We start from the raw sequence: 12,425 nt of genomic DNA, 5'->3' as shown, positions 1-12,425 counted from the left end.
GCGAGTGGTGTAGCATTAGGAGTTGGTGTTGCCATTTGTTATGAATAAGAAGTGGTCTACAAAACAAAATATAAGGAGTAAAACAAATGTCGTTTTAATTATACTCGTAAAAATGTATGATTTAAACAAGTTTTATGCATTTTTCTAGTGACCTCTACCCAACTAGATAAATGATTCCAAGACCCAAATTCATATCGACTTAGGCACGGTATGGCCGATGAAACCTTTATCAATATAACTCGGTGGATTAACATTTTAATCGATTCTACTTTTAGAACTCTTGGTCGATAAAATTACTCTAATAATTATCTATAGCCCGGAACACATGCAACTACGGTCGCGAATACTTCCGTTGAGCTCAATCCAAATTTCGAATAAATGTGTCCATTATCCAAATCCACATCAACTTGGGCACGGTATGGCCGATGAAACCCTCATTAACATGAACTCGGTGGATTAACACTCATCACCCACTTCCCCTACGTAACAAGGTTTGTACCCCGGTAGGGCCGAGTGCACTCCCTCGCGAAATAGGTTTTCATGGTTTCTACTATTTGGTAAGGCTATGTCTCAATTGTTTGTTTTAGCGAGAGGTCATGTCAATTTATTATCTATCACGTTTTAAGTGAACTAAAGCGGTGAACTACGATAATTCTAATTGACACGGTCGATAAACTCGATAAAAAGACAATGCATGTTTAGTTATGGCGATTTAGCGATGCATGTGACATAAAATAAAATGCAAGCATAAAGAAAAATCCTAGTATGGCCTTTCCTAAAATAGAAAAACTATTAATCTATTACATATTCGGAAACCAACTCCATTGGTCCCTTGAACTTCGGTTGTGGCACGCATCTCGAGGTAACACCGTCTTTATGTATCGCCATTCTTGAAGAAATCCGTCTTTTGGGACTCCGGAATGAATAAAATTACATAATAAATTACATAATTTCCTATTATACATTTGTAACTAAAATAAAATAAATCTATTAAATTACAAAACGGTGATACGAGATCACAATAAAAATTACAACCGAATCGATATTCCCATACATTTCGGGAAATACCAATTAAAATCTAAGGCCATACTAAGTAAATTACATAATTCAAAATTACATAAATTAAAATTATGACAATCATAAAGAAAAATGCAGCATTATAATATGTAGAAACATGCTCAATTTATGCTAAATCGCCTTTTAATTAGCCAATATCGTATATTATTCGGTTTTTACGGATTTGCGTGATTTCAACATTTTATAATCACAAAAATGCATAAACTCATATTTATGCATAAGTTAATTACCCTAACCTTCTTAGGACTCAAAATATAGACTTCACTTATAATTTGACCATAATTAACTTTTATTTACAAATTTGTTCATAAATGGACCAAAATTACAAAAATAAGCTATTAAACTTCAAATAAATCACAAAATTTCAAATAAATTCAAAATTTGAAATTTAAATTCATGAACATTCTGGAAAAATCCATGACACTCATAATGTTCAAAATCTTAGGTTAAAAATTTCGAAAATTTTCCGGAAAAACAATGTTGCGGTTTATCGGTATTTAATAAAATAATCATAAAAACATGGAAAAATTATTTTCATTAACTTTTCAATTTTAGATCTGAAAAATACAATAAAATGCAACATTAGACGTTTTTCCTAAGTCATAGATTATGTTTTATTAATTTCCAAGTAATAATGTCACTATTTATGCCATTTTTCTTCAAAAATTCATAAATCATGCTAAAAGACTTCTTTATAGCCAATTATTTTACACACATCTTGTAAAATTGCATGTGACAACATATTAATTTTCTATGACCAGATTCGAAATTTAACTCATATTAACCTATTTTTCTCTTAAATCCGAATTTAATGATGAAAAATTCATTTTTCGAGCATAACAAGTCCAAAAATTATGAAAATTTACAGGTTATCTCAAAATAATATATGTAACAACATATCCAAAAACCAAGTGAAAATTCGAAGTATAGCTAATTTTCGACCAAAAATGACATTTTTACTCATAAAATCACATTTAAATGTCATTATTATTAAATATGAACAATAAAAATCCGAAAAATTAACCAAAATATCCTAAAACACTTTAGGACCAGAAATATTAACATGCATGTAATAATTTCGTGATATATCATAATAACACAAATTTTACAAGTTTTATTTTGTTATTCATATAACTCGGAAAAACTTTTAACCAATTTGCATGCAAACAACCGTGGCTCTTGATACCGATTGAAGGAAATGTAGATTCATATACATGTTAACATAGTCATATATGTCTAAATAATTTGTCATAAAATTAATTACGGATCTTATGCATGCAAACAATAAAATAAATAGAGGAGAAATCATGTCCTTACATGGTAAATTTCGGCTATTAGGGCACAAGAGAGATCACCTTTCTCTTCTTGTTCTTGAGCTTTTCCAATGGAAGAACAAAGATCTAAGTGTAAGATCTCTCCCTATGTATTATACCCAAGGCTCCTCTTAATTAAATTAATATTACAAATACTAGTTATAATATTAATCTTAGTAGAAAATTGAACCAAAAATATTGTTTAACACTTGAATATTTTCGGTTATTAGGAGAGAGGAAGAGAGGATTTTATTTCTCTAGAAATCTCTATATTTGATGATGGAATAGAATGAAATAACAATATACAACATTTTGTATATTATTAGGCAAAAATAAAACAAAAGCCATGATGGCTTTTGCCTTCTCAAAACCGGGTAAGAGGAGGGGTTTTAGGGGAGCCAATGCATGAAATTGTTGCTCTAAACAAAGTTCATAGGCTTGCATGGCTAGACTACTTTTAATCATTATGTTTTCTTATTAAAATATAAACACAATATTAAGTCTATTCCTCCTCTTATTTTCGGCACTTTACATAATATGGTGTCCATATTATTTTTGTCAATTGTCTATATGTTACATGTCACATGTCACATGTATTTGTTATGTAATTTTTAACTTATTAAAAATCAACGTATTAATAAAAATACGTCACATACAAAAATCGACTTAGTAATATCATAATTACTTGTGCCAAAATATTTTACCAATTTATAAATCACAACTGATTGTATTTATAACAATTCATTCAATTTAATTGTTACATTAAACAATTATTTCATCCGAGTAATGATACAATTCAATTACTCAGACCGTATCTTATTAAATCACATTTCAATATGATACGTAAATTTTACTTCCAAAATCGTCCGTCAATTTTCTAGTAATTTAATTAACTCGTAACATTATACGATTAATTAAATAATCAATTAAGAGTATTGCCCTTTAGGTATGACCTAGGGGTCAATCGATCACCACCGTCACACGACAGTAATGGTCAAACTCTAGTCAGCCAATCATTACCGATATATGTTGACCAGTTGACAGTAACAATATTACTTCCCAATTGTATTCATTTTAATGAGACTTAAACATGTGATCATCATGATCAACAGTCGTGATCGCATTATTGTCGGAGGACACATATTCCAACATTGGGTTCGATGGAGATTGAACTACGACTATTTGGTCAACCGGAGTCAAAGGGTCGCTATTGAAAGGGCATGGGTTGTGGTCAAGGTCGTCCAAGTTTAACGATTGGTATGGGAAATTGTTTTCAACAAAGATGACGTCCCTTGATTCGAAGTAGGAGCCGCTGTCTAAATCGTATAATTTCCAACCTTTTTTTCCAAAAGGGTAGCCAATAAAAATGCATTTCCGGCTCCTTGAAGTAAATTTGTCTTTGGTATGATTTTTCGCATAAGCAAGGCAACCAAAGACACGGATATTATCCATGGGTGCCGGTTTTGAAAATAGTTTTTCGTACGGAGTTTTTCCGTTAAGAAGTTTGGAAGGAGTACGATTTAATAAATGAACTGCGCCCAACACACACTCGCCCCAAAAGAAAAGAGGTGATTTTGCTTGAAATAAAAGGGCGCGGGCGACGTTTAAAATATGACGATGTTTTCTCTCAACCCGACCGTTTTGTTGAGGTGTGTCTACATTTGAAGTTTGAAAAAAAATGCCGTTAGCTTTAAAGAAAGGAATAAGTGGTGCAAATTCAGTGTCATTATCACTGCGTAAAAGTTTTATAAATTGACAAGAAATCATGGCAAAAAAATTTAATAGGGTTTGTGTCGCGTCACTTTTGTGACGTAAAAGGTAAACCCACGTGGATCGTGAGTAGTCATCGACGATTGTTAAGAAATAACGAGACCCAAAAGATCCGTTCTCGGAATAAGGACCCCATAGGTCACAATGAATTAATTCAAAAATAGAGGTAGCATTGTTTGTACTTAAAGAAAAAGGAAGACGAGTTTGTTTCGCTCGTATGCAAATATCACAATTATTAGAATGAAAAGTACTAATATCCTTGTGTGAAATAAAAGGTAAAAAACGCATAGCATGTGGAGAAGGATGCCCCAACCTACGGTGCCAAAGGTCAAACGTGGAAGTAGATTTCACCGTACAAATTGTTGCCTGCGTGTTATTAACTCCTTGAAGATAGTACAGTCCCCCGTGCTGCTCACCCGCACCAATCACTATCCTCGAGGTACGGTCTTGTATGAGGCATAATTTATGAGAAAATTGGATAGTTAGAGATGTGTCGAGGAGTAAACTTGAGACGGATATAAGATTACATTGTAAATTGTCAGCATATAAAACATTCCGTAAAATAAGACGCGAAGAGAAACGTATATCGCCGGTTTTAGTGGCGATGGTAAGATCACCATTGGGCAATCCAACTGATAAAGGGGAAATAGCACGTATATTGGTGAATTGGGTTATAGAGCCCGACATATGATGTGACGCTCCCGTATCAATAATCAAAGAAAAGGAAGAATGTTTACCAGAGAGTTGTTCAGTAGTAGTAGTTTGGTGCCGAGCCCGCCACATAGTAGTGATTTCCTCAAGTTGTTGAGGAGTCATAGAATTAAAATCCAATTTGTCAAAATTGGACAGTGCAGGCGTGGAAACGGACATACCTCCGCTGCTAATTGGAGCAGAACCAGACGCCATGTTCAGACGAGCAGTTGTACCTGCAGAATTATGCTTGCTGCGTTCCCAAAGTTCTCAGCCCTTAATATCAGGGACAAACCGAGCATTGCTTAAATCCGTATCAGACGGATTAATGTAAATACGATCGCGGGGACGATTTCCCCACCAGTCCGGAAACTCACCAGTGACCCGATAGCATTTCTTAAAGTAGTGACCAGGACGTTGGCAAGCTATACAAAACGGTCGATTCGAATTGTTTGAGGACGCAGGTGCATTTGGGAAAACAAGGGACTCAAAAACAGGGTGGGTATCACGTCCTCCCCCCCCTTGAACCCCTAGACGCGTGGTGGACACGGGCTGCAAACGCAACCGTGTCAGAGACAGACTCGGGTTTCGGGTAAGACAAATTACGGACACCTTCATCTTGCAATAAACGGTTATACACAAGATCTAAATTGGGAAGAGGATTGAAAGAAATAATTTGTGAACGGGAGTTAGAGAAACGGTCATCAAGACCCATCAAAAAATCGCGTACCCGTTTCTTTTCTCATCCGGAATTGATTATATTCATCCAATCGCAAGCGCACGGGTTGCAGGAGCAGGAAGAAATTGTGTCGTGCTCGAGTATGGCATCCCAAATCGCCGTCATTCGACCATAGTAATCCATTAAGCTTTCGGTAGGTCCTTGTCGACAGACCATCAACTCTGCTTGCAACTGATATATGCGTGCTTCATTGCTCTGTGAGAACCGATTTTTCAGATCCAACCAAACCTGTTTAGCCTCAGGTCGGAGTGAAATTTGTTGCCTGAGACCGGGTGCGATGGTGTTGAAAATCCACATCGTCACCAGGGCATTGGCTGCTGTCCAAGATTCGAGTTTGTCGGAATTGAGCGTCGGCTTAGGAATCGAGCCATTAATATAGCCAATTTTTCCTTTGGCAAGTAGCGCGAGATTGAATGAGCGAGACTACTCATCGTAATTTTTGCCGTTGAAAACGACCGGAGTAATACTGTGGCCGGTATGTTCCATATGAACAACCGAGAAATTGGGTTGTGTTTGTGGAGTTTCGATACGAGATTGATCGGTATTTGTCATTTTTGTGATTAGAAATCGAAAGAAACAGAGAGATCAAGGAAGGAATTGGATCGCATAAACTAGGCTTTTAATACTGTACATGTTAACAATGAAACGATGTGAGCAGTTGATATATTTGAGAGAAATTATATATTGTATTGCTTGTTTTTATTTACAATGAGATGCCTTCCTATTTATACAAGAGAAAGAATAAGCTAAATATAGAGCAAAATAATCATAACAGCTATAATATACAATTTGACGGAAAGAATACAAGATTGCTTATTTTGTGTGATTTGAGCCGTTGGAGATTGATCCTAGCAATCTTGGCTAACAAAAAAAGACATGTAAACTCAATTACTAGAAGGATATGATATTATGATGTAATATATCTTAAGAAAGAGCAATAACCATATTAACTTACAGATAATGATACGGTGACACCTTCTCACATGCACCCCTTATTATTGGGGTCCCCACTTATTTTATGGGATTTATCCATTATTTTGGAGGTCCACATTTGTGGACGCAGGCCCACGGGGGTCGCTCGGGAGGAAAAGCGAGCAAGTTTTTGCATTTGTGGAGTCGCCACCAATTTATTGTGGAAAATTGGAAACCGTTCGAATACCTCGTGCCATGTCAAGACACAAAGTAATGACATGAACACTAATAACTCGTTACCCTTAACTTTCTATGTCTAGAATGACTCTCGTGGATGCCAATAAACACGGATGTTCACAGAGATCTGGAGTAAGGGGTGAGGGAACGTATTAGGAAGCTCTTTTGATCGAACACCTAATCCCGCCCGCCTCGAAAGCGGCCTCTACTAATGATTAGGGAAAATCGTCTATACTTGATATGTTGTCGATTATATGCATGCAATGCAACATCCATTGTTTTAAACCTAGCATGTGAGAATTAATTAAGTCGGTGAACATGTAATTTTATCATACATTAATGTCGAGGTGGGAATTTAGGTTAGTTACATGTGAAAGCAAACAAATGATGATAAATAAAATACAGTAATTAAAATTACAATAATTACAATGATTTACGTCAAAAATACACTTAAAACGGATGGTTTTAGAAAAGAAAGGAAAAATAAATAAACGAACAGATTATTAGGTGATAATACGATTAATAGTTAATTAATACGTAAACTAATGATATAGGTCAAAGCAACAACGGAAGTTCAGAGACAGAATTCAACCCGGAACAGGCGCAGCAGTGCTGCGTCCTTTGGAAGAGGCGCAGCAGTTGCTGCGTCTGTTCCTGGCCTGAATTCTGGCTGTGAAGTCGGAATTGCATATCGTTAATGTTCATTGATGAATTTAATGCTCCATTAATATTTGACTCGGGTAGAAGTGGTTTAGCATATTATTTACATGCAAATTGGTCATGAAAACAATAAAACACGGACTTAAATTAATTAGAATGAATTAATTACTAGATCAATAACAAGATTAATGAATCAAATAAACTAACTAGGTTAATTAGGTTATTAATGACGAACTAATGATGATGACGATAAATAACAGATGCAAATATACCAAAGATGGATTTTAGAGACTCAATATTGATGAATCGAATCCTTAAAACCCGGATTGATTTTAATGACGAAAACCCGCAAATATGAATTATAAGGGATTTAAGTCGGGAATTTAATGATGATAAATTATTAAATTATATGTCAAAACTATCATGCTAACGAAATAAGAACAAACAAAGACGAAGCAAAACAGACAGACGAAATTAACAGAAGACGGAGGAAGAAGAAGGAAAACGGGAACTGCGGCAGCCTCAGGAAGAGGCGCAGCAGGTGCTGCGTTCCTTCTCGACGTTTGTCTCCCGTTAATCCGTAAAAAGGGTTTGAATAAAGGTTTTATAAAACGGTTTTGAATGTATTTTTGTTGTAAACCTTACAATAATAATTATAAGAAATAAAATACAATAATAAAAGATGGGATTTACACCCTCAGACTTACATGTTTGACAAAATCAGATTATTTAAGTTAACGTTTAGTGATGCTCGACTCGAATGTACGACGAAAGTGCCCTCTAAGAGGAAATTAAACAAGATTGATTAAGTTGATTGATATGGAGTTGGTCAAATTGGTCGGTCATGCAAAACGAGGCTGGTACTCGGAAGGATCCGAGCTTACGTGATCGAAAGATCAAGCACGTAGGCGCCAAAAAGTAAGAGCGTGGTCTAGAATGCAAAGGGAGAAGAGAAGGGCTGACACCGTGTGAGAAATATGAGAGGCTGAAGGTCTCTATTTATACTAATCATGGAATTAGGGTTTAGGAAAGGAGAGAAAGATCCGGAAACAACCGACTTAGGTTAAACACGGAAACTTGGACAAAAAGAAAGCCTAAAGAAAAGGCGCAGCAGGTGCTGCGTCCCTAGGAAGAGGCGCAGCACTTGCTGCGTCCTTTCCCCAGCGGTTTCCTTCTGTGCAAGAAAGCGCGTTTGACAGTCTGTCGTATTTTAGGCATAACTTTCTCTACAAGACTCGAAATAAGGTGATTTCGATGGCGTTGGAAATATAATAGAAAGATATAGAACTTTCTGTGAAATAGGCCTGACCCAAGAAAGTTTTTATCACCTCGTAAAACGGGCCTAAAGGTCGGGTTATCATTTTAGCTAAATGAAATGCACATTTTGTAATGTAAACTTTAAGTTTAGCCCAAAGTAGTGACATGAGACTCAAAATGAGATATACCCTAACATTTTATGACATCCTAACCTTAGGAAATGAAGACGGTTTTTGACCCGGACTCCAAATGAACTCTAATTACTGCCAAAACGACCGTAATGACACTTAGATGACAACCAAGGGGTAGACACAAGTATTTGAGCTACCACTTGACGATAAAATTACGAACTGTCATAAATCGTTCCGTGTACCAAACATGCGACCCAATCATCACTGGGTGTTTTGTGGGAGGTGCAAAAATGAGGTATCTACAACATTTATTGCTTGTGAGAGGGTGGCGCCGAGATTGGGCGCCACCGGGTGGCGCTAACTCATTTTCCTTAACTTATTTCTACCTAACTTGTACGGAGTAAAATATAAAGCTTTGTCCTCCATGATCATTTTAAGACATTTACATGTAAACAGACGGAACTTTCAATGTAATATACGCCGTTATTCTACGGAAAAGAAGTCGAAAGTCCTTATAATTCTCTGTTATTATTTTACCTCGCTGCTTTGGTTGTGACATTTCTCTGTTATTATCGAGTAGTATAATGTAATGTAACCTTAGTATAGTAATACGAAACTCAGTATCACGTGATGGTACAAACTCATTTTCCTTCCATTATAATGTATATGCACCGGTTATAATACCAAGTTTACGTGTGCTGATTTTGCAGCCCGTCACCCTAAGCGCTAGCAAAAACGTGTTTTCATAGTTCATATCATGGCTAAAACACCCCCAAAAGCATTATTATCCAAACACAGTATTAAATTTCATAATATTACACAAATAATTAAAATCCATAGTACAACACTGTTTATTTTTATATTTTTGTACTGTATTATTAAACACACACAAACAAGTTGGGTTCTGTATAAATAAACCTTAATAATTCGGAAAAGCGTAATCTAGAAATCCTTTGCAGGACTCTAAGAAGTGCATCTCTTTCTCCTCCAAACACAACCATACTTCAATTCCGTCACCACCACTAGAATCACTAGAATCCGTAAACAGGATTGAGTTCCTAAGAGACGGAGGCGGGTTAGCATCGGCTGGTACGATCCAAGTTGGCTTCCCAAACCCGAAATCTGCCTCGTTCAAACCAAGCTTACACCAACTATTAAGGTGATAAACACATGAATTTTCGTCCATTATAATTCGTGTCGTCTCTTTTATGTCCAAACACATTTCCTCTATACCATTTTCCCTTTGAAATTTCTCAATTTTCGGTTTCGCTTTCAGAATGACATCATGAATCTCCCCAACCAGCTCCTTCAATGTCGTTTCCAACATTATTTTAGGCTTGGTTTGGACTATAGTTGTGCAATTACCCATGGATTCCTTAGGAAGTGGCGGGTTGGTTCGCGGTCGCATATTCATACTCATTGACAATACTGCATCCTTAGGTATTGACTCACGTGCCATACACGCAGCCACCATGACGTTTTCCCAAACGAACCCTGCGACGGCCTCAAATGAAGTGGGGCCGGGAACGGCCCCACTTACGGCCATAGCCTTAAGGCTAGTTATAGCCGTCTGTGTTATTTTGAAGCACCTTCCTAGTACAACAAAGGGAGGGATAATATTCTTTGGTGGGCCGTTAACCCGGTCCGGTGCAAAGACCGGTTCGACCGTAGGACGTGGAGGGAAGGCCTTGACAATTGCGTCAAAGTTCGGCCCAACAATGTTAGCGTCTTGGGCTTGATTCCTCACTAGATCGGCCCAATACTTGAAAAACGTGCCACACGAAGCCATGTCTAAGACTTTATGTAACATGTAACACCCAATTACGACACCACCACATGCAAAAACGTTAATTTGAAATGCTAAAGGTTTAAGCTCCGAAATGGGCCTAGGCCCAAGAGACGGTAAGTCTTTAGGCGGGAGTAACTCCGGTAACAATTCAAGTTTACGAGACATTGTAAGAAAACCTGTAAGACGGGAATTAACACGAGTTTCGATAAAGGGTACGCCTTTGTCGTTACATGACATTGTTGAGTTGTCAATGAATCGACCGGCTAGAGGGTAAAATTGGGTTAGGGTTTGAATCAGTGACGATTTTAGGATTTCAGTAATATTATCGTTACGTGGTGTTTTAGTGGCGTAAAAAAGGAGAAAAGGCATGTGAATTGTAGGGAATGTTTGATCTAAGAATGAAAGAGTGAATGTTTTGAGATGTGAAGGTGTAGGAGATGATGGTTTTAGGGTTTCCATTGATATTACTTGGATTTCTAGTTTCATTTTTTCTTGCATTTTGAAGTTTTTGTTTGTACGATGTTGAATAATTTTACGTACTTATAGTTAAAAAAACAGTTGCATAACGTTGACGTAGTTAAGTCTTATAAATATAAGGACCATCGTGACTATGATTTGTTGAATAATAACTTGACGTGAATAATTAATTATTGACAAACAAAATGTGAACGAATAACCACTGATTACGGTTACGGCTCTGTTTGGTAAAAAACTAACGAAAAGGAATTTGAAAAACCGAAAAGCTAATCAAAACACGAAAAGGAATCGATAAGGTAGCTGAAAGTTAGGGACTGATAAGGTAGCTGATTATATAAAAAAAATGTTTGGCAAACTAACTGAAAAGCTAACTGATTTTGATGAAATGACGTAAAAAGATATGATAATTATTTAATAGTATAAATTTAAGGGGTAAAAACGGAAAATCAAATCAAATCAGGTACCTGAAATCTCAAATGCTACTATAGGTAGCATTTCATTTCAGGTACCTTATTTGGTTAAATAAGATACTTTGACTAAATCAGGTACCTGAAATACCTTGTCAAACGGAGCCTACATATCAAAGGTACATTTGATTGTCTAAATAGAATTTTATTTTAAAGAATATGAGTTTTCACTATAAAGTTTTTGAAATTGTTCACTTAAACATTAGGTTAAAAAAATACAACATTGTTTAAAAAATTATACTTATAAATTTAATTAGTTTTTAGTTTTGCCATCAAAAAATTACTCGTATTATATAACTAATACATTTTAAATACTCAGAAAAAATACGTGAAACTCAATTACTAGAAGGGTAGTATGTAATTCATCTGATGCGTGGTAATCCTTTTTCCACGAACCACCCGGTAAAGCCGCCATATGTAAAATCTAATCGGGCGTTTAAGTAGTTTAACTATGTTACCTTTATCTTAAGAAAGAGGAATAACCCTATTAACTTATATTCTTCTGTCTCGGTCAATTGTTGTTCTTTGATTTTGGCACAAAAACCAAGGAAAGAGGAAAAGGTCAATTACTAAATGACAAGTGAACCAAATTGAGTATGAATGATCAAATTATTAATCAAGTTCATTCTTAAAATAGAAAGGACAACCACTCATTTAGACACCCCAATATGAAAAACGATAACAAATAACCGGGATAGAGGGAGTAAAATATAAAGCTCTACCTCCATGATCAATTTAAGACATTTGCTTGTAAGACGGAACTTTCAATGTAATATACGCCATTATTCTACGGAGAACAAGTCGAAAGTCCTTATAATTCTATATAAACAATTCTTTTTCAATTTTGATGAAATGTTAGGTATCTCAATAAGAATCTCATTTGTCCAAAGTTTTTGTGTAATAAAT

At 35.9% G+C, this 12,425-nt stretch overlaps 1 protein-coding gene across 1 annotated transcript; it reads right to left on the bottom strand.

The window, feature by feature from the left end:
• Window positions 1-9,705: 9,705 nt before the first annotated feature.
• Window positions 9,706-10,812, bottom strand: LOC141620979 (vinorine synthase-like). Its single transcript, XM_074437712.1, has one exon. It carries the CDS (start codon window positions 10,810-10,812, stop codon window positions 9,706-9,708), a length of 1,107 nt encoding a protein of 368 aa, XP_074293813.1.
• Window positions 10,813-12,425: the final 1,613 nt, after the last annotated feature.

This window comes from Silene latifolia, chromosome X, assembly GCF_048544455.1.
Source record: "Silene latifolia isolate original U9 population chromosome X, ASM4854445v1, whole genome shotgun sequence".
Classification (NCBI taxonomy): Eukaryota; Viridiplantae; Streptophyta; class Magnoliopsida; order Caryophyllales; family Caryophyllaceae; genus Silene; species Silene latifolia.
Note: the sequence above shows the minus strand (reverse complement) of the source record. Positions and strands in the feature narration are given on the sequence as shown.